The sequence below is a fragment of the Colius striatus genome, chromosome Z (assembly GCF_028858725.1).
Source record: "Colius striatus isolate bColStr4 chromosome Z, bColStr4.1.hap1, whole genome shotgun sequence".
NCBI lineage: Eukaryota > Metazoa > Chordata > Aves > Coliiformes > Coliidae > Colius > Colius striatus.
In genome coordinates, this window is record NC_084790.1 from 22072109 (window position 1) to 22097478 (window position 25370).

General features: G+C 42.1%; 1 protein-coding gene and 1 long non-coding RNA gene across 3 annotated transcripts in view; one reads left to right on the plus strand and one right to left on the minus strand.

Annotated features, from left to right (window-relative positions):
• Nucleotides 1-6388: 6388 nt before the first annotated feature.
• Nucleotides 6389-12744, minus strand: LOC133628782 (uncharacterized). The gene is made up of 3 exons (XR_009820837.1): nucleotides 12662-12744; nucleotides 8220-8289; nucleotides 6389-6467 (listed from the first exon to the last, which is right to left on the minus strand). It is a non-coding gene; the product is annotated as an uncharacterized LOC133628782 (long non-coding RNA).
• Nucleotides 12745-13738: 994 nt separating this feature from the next.
• ACO1 (aconitase 1) overlaps nucleotides 13739-25370 on the plus strand; it is a 30905-nt gene continuing 19273 nt past the window's right edge. The window contains exons 1-3 of one of the 2 annotated variants that reach the window (XM_062017605.1): nucleotides 13739-13869; nucleotides 23298-23418; nucleotides 24447-24615. In XM_062017605.1, coding sequence (XP_061873589.1) covers nucleotides 23322-23418; nucleotides 24447-24615 — 266 coding nt within the window. In that variant the 5' untranslated portion in view covers nucleotides 13739-13869; nucleotides 23298-23321. Of the gene's footprint in view, nucleotides 13870-20014; nucleotides 20044-23297; nucleotides 23419-24446; nucleotides 24616-25370 lie in introns of those variants that run through there. The other variant, XM_062017606.1, reaches the window with a different exon arrangement.

Consider the following 25370-nt stretch of genomic DNA (forward strand, 5'->3'; position numbering starts at 1 on the left):
GACTGGCCTGTAGTTTCCTGGGTCGTCCTTCCTGCCCTTTTTGAAGACTGGGGTGACATTTCTCCAGTCCTCAGGCACCTTGCCTGTCCTCCATGATTGTTCAAAATTTATGGAGAGAAGCTTGACAACCACATCAGCCAGTTTCCTCAGCACTCTCAGATGCATCTCATCAGGACACATTGACTTATGAGTGTTAAGCCTAGTCACCAATCTTAAACCTTTTCCTCATCCACTCAGGACAAGTTCTCTGCTGTCCAGGCCATCCTACTATCCTTGCTGGACTGGGCTTCCTGAGGGCTGGCCTTGGCTGTAAAGACTGAAGCCAAGAAGACATTCAGTAGTTCAGCCTTCTCTGCATCCTCTGTCACCAGGGCACCCTCAGTGTTCAGCAGTGGGCTCACATTCTCCTTAATCTTCTTTTTGCTGCTGATGTACTTGAAAAACAATTTATTACTTTCCTTAAGTTTCCTGGCTAGATTTAATTCTAGAAGGGCTTTAGCCTTTCTGTTGCACCCCTGCATGCCCTGGCAATGTTCCTATACTCTTCCCAAGACGTCAGCCCCTGTTTCCACTGATCCTGGGCTTGGAGGAAGTGGCACTTGAGGACTGACTAGCTCTGTTGGGCACTTCTACCGTTTAGGATCTTATCCCATGAGATCATTCCAAGTAGATCTTTGAAGAGGCCAAAGTAGGCTCGTCTGAAATCCAGGGTCACGTCCTGCTTTATGTCCTGCCTCTTCCACACAGCATCTTGAACTCTACTATCTCATGGTTGCTGCAGCTGAGGTTGCCTCCAACCTTCACATCCCCCACCAGACCCTCCTTATTCATCAGTACCAGGTCCAGCAGCACACCCCTCCTTGTTGGTTCCTCAATCTCCTGTGACAGGAAGTTGTCTTCAACAATCTGGAAGAACCTCCTGGAGCGTGTGCACTTGGCTGTGTGGCTAGCCCAGCAAATATCAGGGTGGTTGAAGTCCCCCATGAGGACCAGGGATTGTGACCATGAGGCAGCCCTCAACTGTTTGTAGAAGTTCTCATCCACATCCTCCTCCTGATCAGGTGGCCTGTAGCACACTCCTACAACAGCATCACCTACATTACCCTGCCCCTTAATTTTCACCCATAACCACTCAACATGCCCCTCATCCACACCCAGGCACAGTTCTGTACACATTAATAGCTCCCTCACATAGAGAGCAACTCCACCTCCACGCCTTGTCAGTCTGTCTTTCCTGAACAATATGTAACCCTCCATGGCTGCGCTCCAGTCATGGCAGCTGTCCCACCACGTCTCTGTGACCGCAATGAGGTCGTAGCCCCGCATCTGCACCCACATCTCCAGTTCCTCCTGCTTATTCCCCAGGCTGTGTGCATTGGTGTAGAGACAGCGCAGGGGCTTACTCAAACACACAGGTTTCCCTGGACAGGTGCAGGAGGTTCCTCCCTGGTTTGGCTCTTCCTCAGGGTGGTCAGCCTGCATCTCAACACAGTGTGTGGATGAGGAGCACTTATCATCTCGTCCCCTGCCATACCCTGTTTCCCTGCAAGACAGGATAGCTTGTTCTGTGTTACTTCTCCCTCCATCACCTAAGTCCTTTAGTTTAAAGCCCTCTTGATTAAGTTGGCTAGCCCATTCCCAAATATGCCAGTGCCCTTATGAGAGAGATGAATCCCATCCTGTCCTATCAAGTTATAATCTGCAAAGACGGATTCACTGTCATAGCAACCAAAGTCTTCCAGCTGGCACCAGCCTCTTAGCCAGGAGTTAACTTGCTCGATTTTTGCATCGGTGACTTCCTCTTTACCTCTCACCTTTATCCTGGTGAACAGGATGGAAGAGAAAATAACCTGTGCCCCCCTACCTTTCACTTGCTCTGCCAAGGTTTTAAAATCCTTTTAGATTCTGGAGATATCGTGTCTAATTACATCATTCATACCCACATGGAACAGGAGTAAGAGATAGTAGCCTGCGTCCCTGACAAGCCGTGGCGTGCTCCAGGTCACATCATGGATCTTGGCTCCCAGCAGGTAGTACACCCCTCTTGACTCCTTATCCAGCTAACAGATGGATAAGGATCACCCTCCCAGTCTCTTCTTCTCTAAACAGCCCCAGTTCCCGCAGCCTTTCCTCGTATGAAAGATGTTCCAGTCCCTTGATCATCTTGGTAGCCCTGTGATGGACTCTCTCCAGAAGTTCCCTGTCCCTCTTGAGCTGAGGAGCCCAGAACTGGACAAAGTACTCCAGATGAGGCCTCACTAGGGCAGAGGAGAGGGGGAGCAGAACCTCCCTTGACCTGCTGGCCACACTCTTCTTGATGCACCCCAGGATACTGTTGGCCTTCTTGGCCATTGAGGGCATATTGCTGGCTCATGTTTACTTTATTATCAATCAGGACTCCCAGGTCTCTCTCTGCAGAGCTGCTCTCCAGCAGGTCAACCCCAGGAGGCCAATCCTCAATCACCAGCCACCATCACTTACTGTCCTCATGACGGAACATGTGTTTCAGGCTCAGGTGCTTTTCCTGACCAAGATTACTCCTGCTCATGTGTTTTCTAGGTGCAGCACTTGAGTGCCCTGGCTTTACATCTGCACAAGCAAAAGGAGCTGTTCTGCTGTCAGGAGTCACAAGCTCCCAAACTTCCCACCTTGGGAGTCCCAGCCTACTAAAAAGTCAAGTATAGCCAGTCCCACCTCTTATGCAGCTGTTGCAGATGAATTACTAAGAGAAGTCTTCATTATGGACTTATCTAAAAATGTTTTATTGATGATTGATGTTTGGATGATAAATAGTAAGCAAATTATGATTAAGCAATAATGGCATGGTAATTAAACAGTAGTGTGATGATGATTTAACAATGATTTAAATTATGAATTAAACAGTGATTTAAGGAGTGATTGGATGGAAAAATACTACTTAGTACACTTCTAACAATTAAGCTATAGCTGGATATATAAATGTCACTAGCATACAATGTACCTTTAGGCCTAAGATAAAAAGTCTAATATGTCCTTATAGGTACTAGATGCTGAGTAAGAGATTCAGTCTCAAGGGGAAACTTTGAGAGCTGTTCCTACTCAAGGGGAGATCACTGCTAGGCAGCCCAGTGCTGTACAGGAGAGCTCAATGGGCTTGGCGTGGGCTACAGGTATCTATAGTGTAAAATTATTGACTCATAGTCAACTGTCTATTTGACAGATGTGCAGGAGCACAGCCATAGCAGTTTTAGTTTTGTCTAGTCTCAGCTCAAGCTGGTACTGTGAGCTCCTGATAAGGCGTGGCCTAGATTCCTTGGTTCCTGAGAAGATAGTAGTCTTGCACAATTCTCCAGGTTTGCACAGCAGGGCTGATTTCAGTCAGGCCTGCTTGTTGGTGATGCCTGAACCAGAAGGACGTTCACTCAATCAGATTAGGTGCACCCATTACAGCAGCATAGGGCTCCAGCTCTTGCCACTGCACAAGTCTTCTCAGAAGAATCATGTTGCTTTCCCGCGCATCCTCCCTGATGCTATGTGGTGTGCTGGCCTTCTCCCATAGCTTCTCTCATGGCTTCTGCATCAGCCAGCCCTGTACCCCAGCCAGACCTTGACCTCCCATGGGTGAGGCCAGCATCACTGCTGCAAAGAGGCACCTATAACCCCACACCTGGAGGATACCGCCGTCCTCCTTCTGGAGCAGCTTTTGGGATAGTGCTAAAGGGCATGCTATCATGCTGGCTCCAACTATGCCGCATAGTCCCCAGCAGTATTTCTGTACCCCCTTGATGCACCCTGTTACTGCTGTGCTAAAGGCCAGCCTCACCTCACCAGCCTGGTCACTGCTCTCATCAGGTCCAGCTGAACAGGAGCAAACAGCCCTGGACCGGGAAACCTGTGACTTGGAGCTGCTGTGCTCCATAAGGAGGAAAACATAATCTCTATCTGTGAACAATAAAAAACTAGTCTGTTAAGGCAAAGTCCTTGTTTGCTCCCTCTGGTTATCATAACATTTCCTTCTTCTACTCTGCAATAGAGTAAGTCTGTAACAAAAGTGAGCTCTGCTGAATGCAGTCCAAGGTTGATACATGGAAAGGTACATAATGTGAATGCTGTTGCAAGCACTGTTTTTGTAGGTGTTTATTTAATTGAATAATGGAGGACAGGAGAGGTCTCTAGACCTCAAAGCATGGGCAACTTCAAACTTAGATCCAACTTCAGTATTAATGCAGTTTCCCACTTTCATAGAGCAGGGCTGCTGACCTGCTCTATTACTTTATTATGCAAAAAAAACCATCACAATGTGCAATGCAGTTCAAGACAGTGGGAACAGTGTAAATTTTCTAATCCAAGCTGCAAATAAAGCAATTAAAAATCTGCTTGTGTGCTCTGTGACATACTTGGACAGGATGAGCAGGTGGCCATGGATATGAAATGGGAACTTTCAAAGTATACAGAGCAGGCAATGGCTCAGGTAACAGAATGACGTCACGGAGAGTCACGTAGGGAAGGCAGTGTGGCAGTGGCACTTATCCCTGCAGAGGAGTGTCCTTGATTTCCCCAGATGCCCAGGAAATGAGAACCAAAATCAAAATGCAGTCCACAGCTATGTTAACAGTGATCCTGCACCTGTGCATCACAGCATGGCGATGGGCACCAGCACCTCCAGCACCAAAGCCACGTCAGGCCTGGAAGCCTGGGAGAGAAGCCTGGGAGAGAAGCTCATCTGCACAGCCCCAACCCAGGGACCCACCCATAGATATCTTTCAATGCAAGGCTGGTTATGGGACAGAAAAGCCACGGACCCTACAGTTTCCCACCACAGACCAGTGGCACCACAAACATACAAGTGCTGGAGGCTTTACATCAGAGACCACCAAACTGGAGCCTTTACCTTTCACCCAAGGAGTGGTTCCTTATGGACCACTGCATTGTACCAAAAATCGGCTCTGGCAAGACCTCTGGCTGTTGTAGACTCCAGGTTTCATGTCAGCATCTTCCTATTCCCAGTGCACTGCTCAGCTGATGTTCAGCTGAGTATTCCTATAAGCTGAGTTCAGCTTGAGTATTCCTATAAGCTAGACTCAACCTCAAAAATGCTTTAGTTTCCAGACAGTGCTATTGCAGGTGCCTAGGACTTGTTGGGAGTCAGGCCATACAACTTCCGTAACTGTTGGGTTGCTCTGTATGCATAATTACTTTGATCTAACTAAAGGGTATGTACAGAGAGGTTTAACCCACACACAAAAGTGAATTAAAGTCCTCTAACCTTTTTTTTTTTTCAGTGATTACATTCCAAAGCACTCATGGTACACTCCATTCTTCATTCTTCACTAAACAAGTACAATAACTGTCATAATCTTTTTTTAAAGCAGCATATAGATCTTCCTGGAAGGCTGCTCTACTTCCAGATGCCCCCTCAGAACATTTATGCTTGCTTCTGAAAGCTTGAGAGGTTCAATTTACCAACAAATATTTGAATGCATCATACAATTTTTCATTAAAAAGAGTTTCAAAGATCAAAGACACATCAAATAGTTTCTGAGGTCTGGCAATTTAATCTAAATTAGTTTCATATGGAAAAAAAACTCAGTCTTCAACGCTTCCTTCCGTTATGTTAGTATTATGTTCAAGTTGAAAAGGCAGACTTCAGGGTTGGATTTTAGGACAGCTTGCCATGTGCCTGGGCATGCAGCCAGAGGAAAGAGAATGTGAAATAATAGGGTACAATGTTAAAAGCACAGCAGATACTCCTCTATTAAAATTTCATATGAATGCTTATTTCACAACTAGGGTTCTGAGGCGTAGGTAGATTTTCTTTGCAAATGGACTAAACTGACTACTGCCAGTGTGATTTTTTTCTGTGGAACAAGATCATCCAGATGGGACTCTAGTGTGAAGTAGTTCTTTTGAACCACTGCTCTCCAAATAACACACTTAAAAAATCTTCTGAAAGGCAAAATTACAGTAAGAGCTGCATCAAGCCACCAATAAAAAATACTTTTAGGAGGTGGACAAAGAGGCTTAGCCTTGATATATGTTGATAGCAGCACAGAGTTAAGTTTGGCTTGCATAGGAAACATCACCAAAATATCTCACTAGTGTCTAGTAAATAGAATTTCAATACTTGTGGTAATTTAAAAAACAAGGTGAATGGGATTTCATTGATAGAAATGAAGCATTGAGAGCCTGGTAGCACTCAAATTAACATTTCTTAGTAAGTCCCATTGGGCAGATTGCTCTTGGCACAACCACAGCTTTTGATTAAGGTCTACGGTGAATGAGGCACACTATTTGCACACTGAAGAGTAGTAGAGGATTACCCTCTCTTCTAGCATCTAAGTCTTATGCTAAGAGGATAAAATGAGACACCAACCTCTGTTTTCTTCACTGTGTTATCCTTAGCTGCTATGCTCAGTGGGTATCCTTTGGGTTAGTGCAGCTACTGAAGTAGGTCTTAATGAAGGCTTGGTTGTATGAAAAGCTTTGGACTATTTGCAAAGAAGTAAAAAAAAAGATAACTTTTAAACCACAAATAACATAGCAGTAACTCTGTGCTCTCACTTTTCCTAGGAGTCAGGGTATATGATGCATCATTCTCTGCTCTTGGAAGCAGGAAAATATGTCAGAGAAATATCCATCCTGACTGTGCCATTTCAAGGAAGTCTTGAAAGAAACTACGTGGCAGTCTTGAATTGTGACTGCTGGTTTTGTTTGGGTTGTTAACTTTCTGCAGAAAAAACAAGAAAAGAAAAAGCAAAGTACCAGTACAAACGTTTGTGGAATAATTAGACAATATACGACTTTTCACTTAAAAGTATTTAAGAATGGCGAATCAGTCGTGTTCAAGCATAAAGTGAAATGTAACGAACAAACACAGACTACCGTGAGGGTGCAGCAGAGGCATTTCTACTGCTTTTCTCTGTGGTATAAAATATGGACTTCTTTTCAAGGAGCACATTCTCTGTTGTTTCCTATAATGTGCCAGCTGTTCTTTACAGCCACGATTACGTATTTGCTTTTGATACAGGTGTCAAACAGTTAATTGCAAAGTAACAGAAGAATGTTCCCATTTTCACACTTTGGAGAAATTATTAGAACTTGTATCAGAAGTTCTTCTGACACTAATATGGAAATGGATAACAACAGAAGAGAAAGATAGCTTGAGATTGATGAATCTCAGACTGAAAACAAGTACTTCTATCACCTTCTATAATTTAGAGACATGAGTAAGATTTAACTCTATGTTTCTGCCTTGTCCCCTTCCTCCTCCATCTCCATCTCCATATAAACAGCAGAAACGAATAGTGAACCTCAGTTCTTGCACTAAACCTGGCTTTGGCACAACCTTCTACAGTGACTGAATGAGTTGAACATGGGTAAAAATGGTACTTTGAATTCAATGGCTACATAACACGTTATTTTACACATTAAGTCCCTCACTGCAAAGCTAAAGTGCTGGTTCAGTAGCCTGTAAAGGGAAAAGTGACACTATGCCTTGGTTGGTTGAGGTCAGAACAGCTCCATTAAAAGCTGAGCAGCAACAGCAGTGTGGATCTGGTCATGTTGAACTCTAGACTTTGAGTTTTTAGCTGGTGCAAAAATAATTCAGTATTTGATGAATTAATTACTCTGAGACTTTTGCATCATTTATAGCTAGTATATTAACCCTTGCAGAAGCTAACTCATATTTTTATGATATATTTTTATGGTAGTAGTATTCTTTACTTCTGAATGGTTTCCTACTCATTTTACTAATAGTGCCTGTCTTGAATTTCAACACATTTTGGTTTTGGCATAGTTTAGTCTTTTTCTAACGTGCTTTTTTTTCCCCTCAAAACATTCCCTGTGACTTGTTCTCTTACTCTTCATTGGGATGATCATTACATGACATTTATTTTCTAAATAATCTTATTGCAACTGACTTCTAAAATAGCTTAGTTTAACTGCAAATCACCACAACTGTTCTGAAATCACCGTTGTGGTCTATGCAATACCTTCATACTGCTTGTGAAACTGCTTTTGAATTTCTACCAGTGACAGCTTTAAACTTCCATCCCAGTTCATTCAGAACACTGCAGCAGTGATATTTAATGCATCCAACAAATTCAAATTTTATATTAACAGTTCTCTGCAAAGCAAAAATTACTCTGAAATTTGAGGTGTGGCCATCACCTCTGTTTGTAAAAAATATGTCACACTCAAGATGGCATAATGGCAATTTGCTTCACATTGTAACTCACAAAATGCTCCATGGGAATCAGAAGGCCAGAATCTTCCAGAAGGTCCATAATTATTTTCTTCTATCTGGAGCTGCAGAAAAACACATTTAATGAAACATCTGGGCCTCCACCAGCCTGGGTTAACACGGTGTTTGAAACTGGAGAGCACAATGATCTCAGCTGTATTGCTAAAGGTAGATCACAAAAGTTGCCTCTTCTCCCTGACTTTGGGAGTAACTGGCGCTTGTAAATCACTGTAAATCACTTAATAGGAAAAGGCACAGGATTTTTTGAAGTTTGTATGCTTTCGTTAATTTGTGAAGCAGCACATCACTTTGGTTAAATCCATACAATTATGCAGCTCTTGTAAGCTCTCCTTAAATAGCATTTTGTCCTAACCCAGAATTTACTTCTATGTATGCAGCATTGCAGAATTTGGAATGTGAACTTGTTCCCACATTGCTGCAAAAATGTAAATTAAAGCAAAGACAGTGTTATTGTTTCTCCTTCCTATTCTTGTAAGAAATCTTCCTGCTATTTGAGTAACTCCTGAATTGTGAACTATGAAAAAGAAGTTCACCATCAGCTTCTTAAAAGTGGGAGAGTTCACTGGAATAGCCTCCACATGAAGTAGGCAAATCAAGTTCTGGGTGTTAGAGCAACTTCAAGTAATTACTAGTCAGCACAGGGAACAGAAGCAGAGTGCTGAACTGAACACTCAAGGTGGCACATTTCACAGTCATCCAATGCATAACAGCAAGCATGTAGTAGGAAATGGATGCCTCTCAGCTCAAGGTAAGTGACTGTGCAAGTTTGTTGGGCTGGTACAGCTGCAAAGTGAAAACAAGTAGCTTAGACTGGCCATGCATTATTCAGTATAGCCTGCGCTCCAGAGCATGTTTCTTCTACCAACTTTCTGCATTAGCTTACTGCTCCCCTTTATCCCCTTTCAGCTGTATCAGATGAATAACATCTTCTGTCAGAGCTCTGAGCTCAGTAAAGGGATGTTAGTGCAACTGTGATACAAGCTATGAACAGCACAGATCCAGCCTGTGTTGCAAGGGTATTGTACATTACATATACACCTACAATCTGAAGAATATTTTGAATATGGGTTGTTTTAGGGTGAGCATGCCCAAGAATCTAGTCCAGGTTAAAGTACTCAACACCATCCCAGCTGTGCAGGGAAATATACTGGTAGCAAGCAAACACTTCTGCATTTACTGCAAGTTATATTATTACTTACAATAGGCATAGGAACTGCTCTCCCACTTCTATGGTGCACAGTTTTTCTTTTTGATGCTCAATACAGCAACAATAAGCTAATCAGAGATTAACCACTTCTGAAGAAATTTTGCAAAAGTATTATGTAGTCTGGTGTTCAAGGCACAATGCTGACAGTCAAATGACTGGAATTTTACTTGTCTCTGTCTCAATTTATGCTTTGATTTGGGGTACATAAATCTGTTCTCAGCTTACTTTTCTTCAGTTCATGTGGCAGAATCAAACAAGTACTTTTATTCTGCAAAAGAACTATATGCATCTTTGACAGTACACTTGTGTGAATTTCGACTCCAGAGCAAAATCAAGATCTGATCTCTCAAGACAATGCTCTCTTACTGGCAGCGACACCAATCCTCTGCGAAACCACATCTAAACAGTAGATGGCAGAGCTTGATGCTTTGTTTTGATCCTGAAGCTCAGCTATGAAGTTCAATAACCATTCCTGCAATTACATGAATTAAAGCCTCTTCTAAAGAAAGGCATTTAGGTAAATCATTGCTAAGTCCAGAAACAAATTATAATATATTTATTAAAATATTCTGACCACATTATTTCCTTCAGAGGATGCACAATCATCTAATTAAAGATAGAGAAGCATCAGGCCCTTGCTTACTGAAATAACCAGAACCCACTCTGGTATTTCTAACTTTTCTGAGAGATGATAGATCCCCTCTGCTCAGGCTCATACTACTGTTGCAAAGTGATAATTTGAACTGTTTAAAACATGACAAAATCTGAGCATTAACTCCTTAGTGAGCTGCCAAACACATTAATCTTCCTGTGCTCAGGAAAAGCTGTAGGCCATAACCTGCAAGCTAGTTCTTCACCAGTTCCCAAACTCATTCACAGATAGTTTTCTCAAGTTAAACACTTTTACCGAGTGATGAATTCATTTGAAAATGTTAATACCATGCTTTGCAGAAAATAGTACATTACACGATGTGCCTTTAGATGCTGCTTGGGGGGACACAGCACTTCAGAACAAACTCCCTCAGGTCATTTCATTACATTGCAGATAGCCAGGAAAAGCAGGAAGACACACTCAGATCATGCTGCTGAGGGATGCTTCTTTGGCTGCTTCAAAGGGCAAAGAGCTCTGGGTTTTCTAGACAAACAGCTCTAGTTTTCTCATACCAGTCCTAGCCCAATTTGAGACTAATCACAGAAATCCTGTGATTGCTGTAAACTCAAGGATCAGTTGAGACTCTATGAAGGATTACCACAATACAGAAGTCTAATAAGCGCTGTATGTTAAGGCTTTATTGGCTGTAATGAGCTGAAAGCTGCCCCTTGGGAATCACAAGTATTTGTAACTTCTTGTTAGGAAGAGGCACAACAGTGATGTCAGCTAGGGGTTGAACAGACCTGATACATTCCTTGGATGTCTATAACACTGCTTAGTGAATAAACTAAAAAATTATTCTAGCAAGAATCTCAGGTTAGGCCAAGCCTCTTGATTTCCCCAGTAGGCCAGAAAGGACAAAGTACTGACACACAGTTCCTCATATGCTGTGAAATAATGTAATGAAAAGGCCTCAAAAATAGAAAGTCATAAGCACTGGCATGCTCATGACATTATTACTACTATTTGTGTCCATCTTTGGTGCAAGAACGAAAAGCCAATTCCTTTATCCCTGATTCAGCACAATTCATGATTGCCCAACAAAACTATTGGACATCCTTGTAATCCCTGCAAACCAAGAACACTTTTGAAGTAAGCATCTTCATTACAAAGAATGGCTCTACTGTAGTAGTCACCTCCTAGCAGTACTGGGAGAGACACAAACCCATAAACTTTTAATCATTGCCTGAATAAGCCACATTAATGTAAATGCAGCCCTACTGAGAAGAACGGCAGCCTCAAATATTCATGCTGCAAGTGCCAGCCTGTGATAACCTTCAGAGAGCATTACCCTAAAGCCTTGAGTGAACAGTCTATCTTCCAATCCCATCATAGCCTCTGTGTCCTCACATATAACCAGCAGAAGCTGCAACAGTGCTATCTCTCCTGTTGTGGTATGAAATCTTCCCTCGCACTCCCTGCACTCAGAGGCCTCCCCTCCCCACAGAACAGAAAACACAAACCTTGCAGATACTCCCTAGAAGTCAGAGCTCACAAATGGATTTCCCATTTCTGTTGCTGACCTGCTATTTCACTATCTCTGCTCTTTTCTCAAGAGATTTTAGGTCAATCAGATCTTGCAGCAATTGCTTTGGTATCTAGGTATGAAAGATTTTACTCATGATTCAAACCTAGGGGATGCACATGGGCCTTGGAAGTTTGTCCTGCTATTAACTACAATTACCTTTTTGTTTTTTTAAGAAAGTGACTCAAAGAGTTATTGAAGGACTTTATCTCAACAAGAGGAAAATAATGAAATGCTTTTACTACTGTTAACTAAACATTTTTTTAAATCTACCAATTAATGAAACATCTAAGGAAATTCTAAGGAAAGCACTAAGAAGTTTTAGAAATTCTTTGTCTTCTCATATCATCAGAGCGATCTACTATTTTGTAACGTCCTGAAGAAAACGTGGCCCATCACCAGACAAACTACAAATACAACTTTATTCTGAAACACTCAGTCTTCTGAACCTCTCTGGACAAATGTTCGAAATGAATATTATTACTAAATGTCTAGTTCCATGTCCAGGTTAACCATTTGTTAAAGCAAACCATATGTTTTAAAAACTTAATTATAAAAAGATAACTTAGTGCATGTGAATTACTCCATAAGGTACTTACGCTGAACAGAAAACAGGGCAACCTGGAAAGGATTTGTGAATGATAACTCAAAACTACTGTATTTTGTAGATGACAGGACACTTAAAGGTTATCAAGTCAAAGAAAAGTAAGTTTAACCACAGAGAGGCCCTAGAAGTCCTAACTGTACCAGTACAATCAGTAGCAGGTGTGCCAAAGTCAGGATTTAAGTACTTAGTTTAAAAATCCCCTACACAACATATCTTCTTTACTAGATCCTACCACTGATTTTCACTGTAGGCAGATCCTCTTGCCTACAGTGTGTAGGCAAGAGGATCTGTCAACACAGGTCAGTGTGAAGGAACCCAACCGCAAACAACCAGAAGCACCATCTTGTTTATTTTCTAGGTTTCATCCTTCTTTCCAAGCAGAGCAAAGCACTTCCATTTTCAGTCTTATATATCAGCTTGCTCACCTGAGACCAGCTCCTCTGCAGCAAGGCCAGCATGTAGCATTGTTTGCTCATAGCCTGAGGTTTCTTCAGAGAAAAAACAAAACATTACTGGTCCTCTCTCCCTTCAGCTCTGACTCTTGATGGTTAGCAAGTCTCCTAGCCACTGCTCTCCAAGACCTTCTCCAGACTTGTGACACACATTACACTCCTTCCATGTAACTCCCATTTCCTCTTTATCTAACTGTTTTCCTAGAATTACATACTTTTTAGTTTACCTTGTTCCAGCCCAAACTGTATGCTGTTCAACTGTGGGCATGTGGAACACTGAAAAACACTCCATAGCACTCAGCTGTGGGATTGATGCTGATAAGGTCCTCTTGGACACTCTGTACACTGACATTGTTCTTCAATATTGGCGTCACGATATTGACTATGACCAGTTTATAAGTAACAGGCTGTTTTTGCTGACAGCCAGGCCAGCGAGCTCTCTCCCCTGAGCCCTGAGAGGCAACCTGAGGTCCCCCTCCTATTGCACTGCCAGAAGGAAGCAGTCTTGCACATCAAGCAGAGTTCCGAGCAAGACCTGTTCTTGCCATCATTCACTGACCATAATTTTCAGGTCCTCGCCTCGGTGATGGGGCTCTTAGAAGCCCTCTGAAACTCAAGCAAGTGTGCACACTGGGAGCCACAGGCCAGGAACATGTGGAGCACTTGGAGCATATGCAAATAACACCTCGGCCAGATTCAGCTGATTGTTTTAAAATGCCCATCTCTGTGACCGTTCGGTCCACACCGCAGCACAGGCCTGACCTGACCCGACCTCAACTGTGGCACCGGCGCCCCTGCTCTGCCCGCCCCTGGCCTCAGGGTACACCTCAGCACGGTACGGCGCTTCTTGGCTTCGTCCCCCCACACAGCGTGTGGCGCCGCCCTAGAAAGGCGACGGCTCCATGCAGTACAGCCTAGGCTACGGCCATGCCCAAGACGAGGGCCGAGGCCAGGGCAAACAGTATGAAGGTCGGGCCCTGCCCGCTGCGCGGCCCCCCCACAGCCGTTGGGCCGACTGCCGGCCCTTCCCCACGGCCCGCCTCCCCACCGCCTGGGCCAGCCGCCATGCCGCCGCGGCCAGCCTTGAGGGCGGCGGGGCGGAGTCAGGCCGGCCACACCGCTTCCCTCTGCGCCTGGCGGACCCTGACGACAAGCGGTAGCTCGTTCCTTCTCGCTCCCCGGTGAGTATGGCCTCTGCGGGGCGGCTGCCAATTGCTCCCTTGCCCGTGCTGGCGGCTTCTCGAGCGCCTTGAAGCTGCGACCCCTGCGGCGAGCCTGCGTTTCCCCGGCGTCGGCGGGCCCTGCTGGCCGTGGGGAAAGATGGGGGTTTGAGGGGCGCCCCGGCCGAGGGCTGAGGTGGCTGCGGGCCTTGGCGGCGGCGGGGCAGCCCAGCCCAGCCCAGGCCGGCCTAGCAGGGCTGCGTCCAACACGGCCTTGGGTCCCGGGGTAGAAGCTAGAAGGGGACGCTGGCGCGGCTCGGCGCGCGGGGAAGAGGCAGCCCGGCGGCTTTGTGACACCCATCTCCGCGCGGCAGCAGGCGGCCGGGCGGCGGAGCGGGTGCCCCTTCCCTGGCCTGTTTGGGATTTGGTCTTTCCGCGACCCAGCTTTATTCCTGCTCACACTAGGAATAGGAGTCGGCTTTTGCAGAGCTGAGGAAGACTAGATTTAGCGGGAGGAGCAGGAATGGAAGAGGAGTGGTGCTGCCCTGTCCTCACCAAGGCAAAGCTTGTTCATTAATTTTCCTACTGTCACTATTCAGTAGTATTTAAATAGCAGAGACTAGTTCATAGCATACATATAAAGCACACAGCAACCCTGCTTTGTTGCAGAAAGTGAGTAAAACTGCAACATAAGTAAGACAGAGAAGGGATGGAAGAAAAGCAATAGAAGGTGAAGTCTATATTATGGCAAAGTGACAGGTTTTATTAGTTTTGGGCTTTTTTTTAATTGGGGTGACAGAATAGTATGTTTTGCCTTCATGACACAGCAGGTGTAAGTGCTCTATAACAGTAACAGTCAAAGAGATTGTAGCACAGGTGCAGATATTTGCCTTTAAGTCTGACCTGTCTGATGCCAGTGGCTGTGGAGATGCCCAGTTTCAGAATATGGATTAATTACAGGTTTGGATTAATCCTTGTATGTCTGTTCAGAACATTGTCATGTTTTTAACACCTCCACAGTTCTCTCTTAATTTTTAACTGGAGGTTGTACTTTGATACTTGGTTTCCACTTCTAAAGCAAGCATGGCAGGCAGGCAGGAGAGTACAAAAAGGTCTGGACTTCAGTACTCTTTAGTATCAGCAGGAAACTTGGTCTAAACCAGAGGATTCTCTCTTCAAACAATTGGAATTGAATTAATATCTCTGAGCACTCAGTGCTGTTGCTATTGTTCAGACTGGCTCATTATCAATCCACAATACTGAAGTAAAGGAAGGCCACCCTAGAGAAATATTAACATTGGAATATTTATTTAGTATTGCGTTGCTTGAAAGCAATTGTGCTCCATCAGAATGTCCTAATAAACTTCTGGGGATTGTTACTTCTTCAAAGACAGTAAGTGGAATTTAATGTGCATGGAGTAGGAAGTGCAACTGACTCTTGTGCCCTCTAGGATCTGTTGTGTGTGTAAGGAAGCTATTCAGAATATTGTCAGCACCTTGCTTATCTTGGAACTTGTAAGAGAGAGGAACTGTCTGGGGAGGTTTTTGGTGTACAAAGGAGACTGGACATTTAGCGGTGCTTTGTAGAGTGTATCATGCAGACTGCTGCTGAACTAAAGACTGTAGTGCTTTATAACTACATTTTTTGTTGTATCCCATTTGTAATTTGGCACCTTTCTTTCTCTCTGCTTCCCTTTAGCCAGAGGATACTTCACTCCCGTTTTGTTATTATTCAATGAAGTTTTTGCAGCAATGGTGAAAGAGCTGAAACAGTAATCACAGAAAAACACAGAAGAAATATTGTTAATATTTAAATAGTAAGAAGAGCAGCAAATCTCTTACGTTTTCCAAGACAGACTTTCACTGTGGAATTTCACCACATTATAGCTGGAAATTTTCTCCCTCCTTGTGGTAACAATCCACTTAAGATCACTGGAAGAATATGGATTGAAAAGTGGTCACTGTCCTCCTTTTGGAACAGGTAGAAGGTAGAGGGGCTTCTTGCCTTCAGTGCTGACTTACTTAGGGAGCTGTTAGTTCAGATTGCCTCTAGGCATTTGCCAGTTTGATGCAAGAATTGAGACTTGTCACAGTTCTACAGAGGCAGGACTTCAGAAGCTTGTGAAAGAGGATGTTTATTTTCAGTTAGTTTCCATATCACAAATTCAGGATTTGGCTTGAAATGGCACGAAAAGGTGGGATGTTTTCCTCATGATGCCGAATTTGTTTCACCACACTAGTAATCCTCTCGTAAGTTCTTCATGCTGTAAAGATCCACCTGCATAACTCCGAAACAGTTCAGATGGCAAGTTGCATAAAAGGAGTTTTAGTGGTGCAGAGGCAGCTGGTACAAGGGTACTGGTTTGAGTAGAGGGCTCTCTCACAACACTCCCATTTTGTTTCCCCTTTCCCATGCACCTCTGCAGAGTTCCTTCCTCTCTTCACATGAGCCTTTTAAAACAAACAAACACAGCCATACTGAGATGTCTTTTAATCCTGTGTACTGAAATTGAAACCAAGTTTCAGAGCAAACTTTTGTATGCACTTACAACATGCTCTGTATTCCAGACTTCTTGCAGCACTTCCACGTTAACAGTGTGAAAGTGCTTCTGTATGTTACACCGGGTTTTGTGGGGTTTTTTGTGTGGGTTTTTTTTTTTTTTGCTAACACTGAAAGCTGTTTCTTTGTTAAAACTAGTTGATGCCACACATCTATTAATGAACAGTCTAAGCCTGCTACCACAGGGGAAACGAACAGCAAGTTTGTGTAGAGGTAGGAAGTAGGTTAAAGTTCAGAGTTGCTATTTCAGTTAAAAAAAAAAAAAATATCAAGGCTTCGTTTTTCAGTGTTCTGTAGCCTCCAAATAAGCTTCCCTGTATTCTCAGGCATAATACTGCTCATTTTCCTGCAGCAAAAAGAATTTTTTTAACTAGGACACTCAGTGGTCCACTGAGTCTGCTGACACAGCATTTCCTTAACACTTACCCTTGTTCAATTAGGATCTGGATTTTGTGACTTGTAAGGCTAGATTGCATTCTAGAGGCTGTTTGAGGACACTAGATATGTGTGCTTGCCTGAATAACCAAAAGCTGGTCACGTGTATACAAGAGAAATGTTTTGACTGTCCTGTAAGCAGTGAGTGAACTAATAGTGTTGAAGTGAGGGAGGACTGGAGGCAGTTTAATATCCACATCTTGGAACTGGACACGCAGCTAAACTTCCAGCTCACTTGAAGCTGGGGTTATATTAAGATCTGAAGGTTTGATTTCACGGGCCTTATCTCAGAACTAAATCTTCAGTTATTATACATGCAATACAGTGCTATGTGCAAAGCTATCAGAATGCCTAAAACAGTCTTTGAAATATACAGATTATAGGAGTATGCACTTACTAACCTGTCCAGTGCACTGGAAGTGCAGCACATGGGGTCTCTCTGAATAAATAAACATTTTAGCATTGCAGTCAAAGTTTTAGATGGCAAGAGTAAGCAATAAAGCCTGCAGTCCAGGGTCCTCTTTGTGCTCTAGTACGGAGTTCCTCTTGAGTATTAGTGGACTTCTCTTTCAGGATCTATAACATAATTCAGAAAAACAAAGATTCTTTCTCAAATCTCTATTAGCAACTGAAGTCTGGTTGCTGACTGCTTACACCAATACAGCACTGCCATGTTTCTCACATAGTGGGCTTATCTATCACAAGTAGAGTAAACGTTAAATAGTGAGAGCTTCTCTTAATCAAAACAAGAAACTTGTGTTTATTGCAACAGTAGTTGTACACTCATCTGTTCTGTGTGCATCCAAAAGTAATTATAGCTAGATGCATTACAAAACAAGACTCCACTTGTTCTAGTAATGGTGTTGAACTGTGTCCAGATGCTGGGCCATTTGTGTTTTGGGTTTGAGAGTTTTTTAGGTTGTGCTTTCGTGTGTGTATGTATTGTTATTGTGGTGGTGTTTGGATTTTTTTTTCTCCCAGAGTAACACAAACATTTGTCTTAGGCAACTTGGATTTTTAAACTTTTTTTTTTTTCTGCCACACAAATATCTGCATGTTTTCTTCCTAAACTGACTTGAGTTATGGATGGATTTCTTTACCAAAGTTTTACTACTGCAGACACCTGACTACTGTGGGAGACGTTATCTCTCAATATCAAAAGTGCAGAGTTCTGGCAACATGCTTATTATGAGTGTTTTCCATTATTGCTTTTCAGGCAAGGGAGGCTTACACAGAGCATGCTATAATTCATGTAGGACAGAAGTTCCTATGTGATGGACCTGCCAAGAGATCTTTGTTCATGGCTAAGCAATCTATAGCTCAGGTAAACTGGAAATTGACATCAATATTTTCAGTTAAGTAGTATTGCTGAGTGGAGTGTGAAACCATGAGAAGAGCTATCTCAGTTGCAGAGGCTAATTTTCTGTGAAGGGACTGAGCGATAGTCCTCATGCTTAAGGGCTGTTCAACTATACATAGCTCTTAGTAATGTCAGAAAGTGCATGCTCAATATTGTCTTGATGGATTTACAGCTCAGTAGCCTGCTGCGCTGCTGTGTCTCTCCTTAGATTTTTTTAAATTTCATTTACTTTTGTTATGTAGAGGTTCTTTTCACATACTTAGCAGCTAAGTAGAGATGCACACATGTACTTACACACAATGTCAATCAGTTGACAAAACTGAGGTAGGTAACTTTGGGGAATAGGAAGAAGGACAATAATCTCAGTGGAAGGTGGGAAGGTTTATCAGAAATGGAAAATGTTGTATTTTCCAAGGAAGTCCATGAGCGTTCGCTATGTACTCTGCCTGTTCACCAGGCAAGGGCTTCTGTCGTAGCAGTCCGGCTGGCTCAGCTCTGCTTTTTCAGCTTTTCAGATGAAAGTTACTTCACAAATTTCCTTCAAGTCTGAGCCTTCCCCTTCTTGATGGCTGATAAAAATACCATCTTTGCTTTGATTGTGTGCATCCTTTTCTAGCATTTCTAGTATCTGGTAGAGAGTTCAAACAGCTCCTTTGCTGGATGTGTTCTTGTCTGTAATGGCCAAGAATTTTCCAACCCTACAGGAAAAAGAACTTTTGCTACTTGGAATGTGTTTTAGTCGAGCTATTAAATATTTAGTTTTATGAGTAGATGCTTAAAATTAACGTGGACACCCTTGTGTAATTTGAAAGACAGCAACCAAGAAACCAAAGATGGAATGGAAATGGTGGTGTTGGAGATGTGTTATCTTCCCCTGAATGAGATTAATATGTCTACAGTAAAATGCAGAATGACTGTACTGGATCTGTTCCTACTTTATGGCCTGAGGCTTAGACAGAAGTTGTCTCACCCAGAGGCTTCTTTTCCTCTCTCTTTTTTTTTTTTTTTTCCCACTTTCTGCAGGTCAAAAATAAATCTATGACCTCGGTCTATCCTCAGGCTCTTCTGTAATAAATGTGGTTATTACTAACCAAGGGTCTTGTCAACACTCATGTACTACAGAAAGAGCATGATTTACTGTCAACATGTACGTTGGCAGAAAAGTACTCCATGTGCTATCTTGTTCAGGATATCAAGAGAAGAATAGACTCTCCTGAAATCCCTAAAAGAACCCAAATCAGTGCTGTTGCTGATATTGATCTGGTACAACAAAGAAAGTTAACAGCAGATGTATTTTTAAAAAATGGATTTTTTTTTAGTGGTGTGAACAATGTTGCCTTTAGCTGTGTTCATTTTCGCCTTTAGACCCTTCTGCAGCTCTAAAGAGAGTAGACTAATATGATAAAATGATGTCTAGAGCATCTCTGGTGTCTTCAGATTCTCTCTCAGGTATAGTGAGAGGCTAAGCAGCACAACTTTTCCTTCTCTGTGGTCTGTCTGCATGACACTGTCCCGTGTCATATCTCAGAATACAGACAGTATGGAACAGCTGTTAGAGCTGAAGGTTCATACTCTGCTCTGAAGGGCAAATCTTCCATGCTTAAAAAACCAGCTTCCTTTTTTTTATATTTGGAAAGTTATGACTTTGCCAAAATAAATTGGCTCCTCGTGGTATTCATGGTTAGAATCATTCTACACTTTCACTTCTCTGAGAGGGAGAAAAGTGGAGCTGGGAGAAAGAGCCAGAAGTCATATGATGTGTAGTCTGTGTGTGAATTCAACGCACAGTCTGGTAAGAGGTGAAGCTGGGTGGCACAGAGCTAAGCAAGGACGTAACAAGGTGAGTGGAAAACACTATTGGTAGTTATAGACTGTAGATTTAAAGATCATCAGCGTTAGTATGAGTCAAATTATCAGTGTTTACAGAATTGTGTTGGTAGGCACAGGAAGAGCTAAAATAAAGCTATTGTTATTTTGGTACACTTTATACAAAGTCATGCTACTCTTTGAGAAGGTTCCAGTAATTAGACTCTGCTCTTTTCTGTTGTGGTGGTGTTTTTTGGTTTTTTGTTTTTGTTTTTTTTTTTTTAAACAAAACAACTTCCCACTTGAACAATTTTCATAGATTTCTATCACATGAAACTTCTGAAGTCCTAGGACTGTGTCCAGAATTACATAAACACTAAAAGTGTGTGGCTAGATAATAGGACAGGAGGAACATCTTGGGCTGGAGTTGCTGCTCTTTTTCTAAGACCAGGATGAGCACTGTTTGTATAGGTGGCTGATGGCTGTTAACATTAGAAACCTCTTAATCTGTACTTCTGTCTTACTGAAGGCTATTATGTGGAATCCCATTTTGGAATTTGCCTCCTCATGGATGGTTTTGAGGTTGTTAGGAAGAGGATCAAGTGCTTTCTTTGGTAGATGTGATCATTTATTACCCTGATCATGTGCCGTTGGCCGTGCCCCGTGCATGTGACCCTACACACTGCGTCAATCCCAGACAGATGTCAGCTCCTTGCATACCTGTTTGCATATTTACATTTCAATGCCTACAAAACTCTGTGATGCAATTGCAAGTTTATCTGTATCTACTACAGTAGTTACTTAAAAAAATGTTGATGTACTCCATCTGCAAAGTGTAGTTCCCTTGCATCTTTTTGGCACATCAGTAGCTTGAATTCTGTTCTGTGGACACTTGGTTTAGAGTTTACTGTCTAGAAGTAGCTGACGTGACTGGGGCTTCTCCAGCTCTGTGAAATTTCCTACAGCAATGCTGCAATTTGTTGTGGGGTTTTTTTTGTTTTTTTATAGATGCATTACCTATTTGCAGGAATTTCTAAATGGCTTACAAGTTTCTAACAGAGATTGTTCACGTCAGTGTGACCAGACAGATGAAAAGAACATGTGTTTAGGCCTTGGACCCAGCACTGTTTGACATATTTGTGTAACTCACTGATGAAAGCAGGTTTGTACTGAAGTATCTCATACTGTGAACTAAAAAAAGCTGTGTTTGGGTAAGAGGGTGATGTCTGGCAAAGAATTGATAACAACTAGATAATGTGTCACAGCATCTTGAGTTGCTGCTGTGGCCTGCCAAGACACAGACTTGGATGGGAAATGTTACAGCAGCAATTTATACTTAGATGAGAAAATGTGAAGTGAGTACAGTGAACTTGTAACAGTCATATCAAAGAATTGATTTCCTGCTTTTTCTGTTGTTCTGTGTTTTCTGTCATCAGCTACCCATAGATTTTCCCATGAAAAATGAATATGCATAAAATAATGTTCTTAGCTTGCAAGACAGAAAATAAAGCCCACCAGAAACATAGCTGTCATGGACAGAAAGGAAGCAGATTGTTTTGATCATGCTGAATTGTAGAAGCACAGAGTTTGGTTAGAAGAAGATGAGCTGAGTAATTAGTTCTGTTTAAATAAATAACACTTAAACCTTGACGGACTTGTGTGTGGGATGGGCATCTGCAAAGCTGGGAACCAGAGTCTTAGAAAGTAACTTGGACACTGGAATGTGAGAGGGGAATATGCTTGGAGGTGGTAGTGGTGGTGGTGGTTGCAGTTTGTTCATTTGCCTACCTTTCTGCCTTCCCTGGGCATTTAACTTTTGATTTAGAAACTCTTATTGATTTGTTAGATGGTATTCTGGATTTTTTCTTTCTTTTAGAGGATCTTGATGCTTTACACTCAGGTCCTTCCTTTACTACTATGTCTCCATGTCTTGATCTGACCTCTAACTTGGCTGTTGTCTTCAAAATATGTGAAACAATATTTGTTCTGAAATGCTTTAAAAGACCCCCATAAATATATTTGCCGTAGTAGTATTCCTTGAACAGTCAATTAGATTGTCAGGTGAGATGAATTTACTCACTTTTTGGCCTTGCACTAACTGCTTTAACAAATACTGGATGTTATGCATCCCTCTCACCAAACAGTCTCCAAGGGCTGTCAAAGGGTATGCATCTTATACCTTGTTTGAAAGGGGAAGCTGTTTGAAAAACACAGACAAGGGAAGATAATGTTACTTGAAGGAAGAAAGGAACATTGCTGTAGAATAACAAAACCAGATCTGGAAATCAGGCTTGTGATTGTCTCTCTTCTAAAAAAATTTTAGTTGTGACTGGGAATGTTGCCAGACACTGCCAGACACAGAACTGTCCTTGCTGTTAAATTGTTAGCTTGTTCCTTGACATGTGTTGGCCTAAGCCAGTGCTTCCAAAAGAGACTTGAGCAGAGTTCAGGTCTTAAGAGCATCCTAGTAACTGTTTAATTAGGCTGTTTGCATGCAGTTTACCTTTTCTCGAGATTGAGAGATATTTCTAGAATGAATTTAAGACTTTATGTGATAGTTGGCCTTGATATTGGAACTATCTCAGAGTACTTTAACTTGTAGTAGTGAACCCTAAAAGTCCTAGATGGCACTGGAGTGCTACGTCCAGTAAACTGTTAGGTTAATCACAAAATCCAAAATCTTACACTGAAGTGAGGTTTTCAGTAGAGTCCACTTTTTTTTTTTTTTTTTTTTTTTTTTTTGGTGGTGACCCTAACAAATATTTCTGAAAAGAGGAAAGTTCGTTGTACCTCTGATTGTTGGGGTTTGTAATCTTAGTATGTGATGTTTTCTGTATCAAGTAAAACCATTGTATTTTGTGGTTTAGTTGAATTGATTTTTATTTTGAATGCAAATGCTTGACTGTTTAGCTTTAGACAGATGCCACTTAAAAAAATGAAACCACGTTGTCATGGTGATTCATGGATCACAGAGGCTTCAAGATCACAGAAGGGCTGTCTGGAAGCAGTGTAAAGAAGAGGATAGTGCAGACTTTAACTTCTTTTGTAAAGTGCATGGTATATCTATATTTTTCACAATGCTCATATCTTCCTGCAGACCTTTATCTCTGAGGACATGTTAGAAGTAGCTTTGTAGGGGCAAAAGTATGACTAACACAGACTGTGCAAGACCTTTTTGTCTGGTACAGGCCTTGTACAGGGGACAGATATGTTGTGGGACTGGGAGATATACTTTATATGCAGGACAGATGTCATAAAAATGATTCTGATTTTTCTTTTGTGTTTTAGGAACATTAAGGGTCTTGAACAACCATGAGCAACCCTTTTGTATGGATTGTGGAGCCACTGGACCCTAAACAGCCTCTGAAGAAGTTCTTTAATCTGAGCAAATTGGAAGATGTGAGATATGGTAGGTTGACAACATAAGGAAAGCATTTAGTTAACATTGATCAACAGAACCTAGAGAGACATTGCAACATGGGATGATATTTGATCTCTGGAGAGAACTATAAATTCAAAAGATCATTCTTGAAACAAAATTTTAGCAAAATGTAAAACTACAGAAATACTGGCAAGATCACAGTATTGTTTTCTCAATACGTTGTGCACCCATCACTCAAATTTTTCTTGAGTAGATCTGGACTAGGCAAAAGTAAGAGGACAAGTTTTCTTGTCTAACTGCTGTGCTGCTGCAAAAGACTAGAAAGGACCTGGAGTTGATATGACTGAATCATCTTGAAGGATTGTTCAGCTTTAGAAACAGTAGTGACCAGAAAATTCTTTGTGAGGAGGCTTTTTCATTAGTTCCTCTGACACTTCCTGAATGTACTTGCGTATTCTGGTAAAAATCTTACAATACATGACACTGACTTAGCAAATGAGTATAGTTTAGAGATGGTATTTTTCCCCTTTCAGAAAGAAAATAGGTGATTACGAAGAATACAGAAAGCAAGAGGAGAAACATTTTCTCAAAACGTCAGCAGTGCACATCTGTTGCAGACTCGATGTATATATGAGAAATCAGTTCATGTTGGACTTTGTGTGGCTGATCCATACCAGTATTCTTAGAATGATAAACTCCACATTCTTGAAGGAAAAAAAAAAGCATACAAGTCTCACTATCCAGCAGAAAAAATTATTAACTTAGCAATAGAAGAGTGGTGTCAGTGCTGTGGAGGATAGAAGAGCTGTAGAAAAGAATCCTTTCAGCAAAGATATCTACTGTGTCACAGGGACTGAGATAGTTGCTCAAAGAATTGGGTGTAAGCGAGTGTTAGCACTGAACTCCTGACTAAGCTGGAGGCTACAAAAAGGTATCTGATATTTTGAGTTGAAGCCTTGTAAGATCAAGAATCCCTTTTTCCCAGATGTGGATCTCTGCATTTGCTCACACGTAAGATAAAAACTGAATTTGTTTCTCACCCCTTACTTTTGCAGCCCGCCTGCCGTTTTCTATTCGAGTCCTCTTGGAAGCAGCAGTCCGTAACTGTGATGAGTTCCTAGTGAAGAAAGAAGATGTCGAGACTATTCTGAACTGGAAAGTGGTGCAACACAAGAATGTTGAAGTGCCATTTAAGCCTGCAAGAGTTATTCTACAAGACTTCACGTGAGTCTGATGCTCTCCAAAGCTAGGAAGTGGGGTTCTTGCAAGGGCAGCAGTACTGGGCTTGGCGGGGACGGGGCGAGCTGGGGTAAAGAATCGTAGTGAAATGTTTGGAGAGACCTTTTTCAGATTTCCTGGATGTCGTGCTACAGACAGCACTTGGAAAGGGAAACACTCATGATAGAAGCATTAGAATAAGTGCTTCTGGGTTGGAGAAATATGGATCTTTATGAAACTCTTCAAAACAAATAGATTGGGTAAATTGCATCCACAAGAGGCAATTTGGAGTTCAGATGGTTTACTGTTATTTAGTGATGGTGGCGGCATCTCTTTATTTTTAATGTTATATTTTCCCTCCAGCAGTTCATGTTTTCAGTTTTCTGTCCTTCTCAATTCTGGTTTATAACCCACATAATTGTTTTGTCTTCTGAGTCAGCATTGATCATAGACAGCTCTTTTTTGTCTCAGCTGCCAGCAAAATCGGGAAGACTGGTATACAGGAAGGGTTTCCCAAACTGACTGAAAAGTGTCATGATAGTACATGGCTCTGTAGAAGCTGAGAATTTACGTGCTGAGAAGAGCCAGAAGCTTTTTAAAAATAAGTATAAAACTGTGTATAAGATAAGACGCATGTTGAAGTGTGAGAACTTCTGAGTACTACTCCTTGTTTACTTATGACTAAACTTGGGTTGGAAGGATGAAAAACTCTCCTGTTTGACCCTCTATAGTTTAGCTGCCTCAGTTAGGAAGGAAGAGTT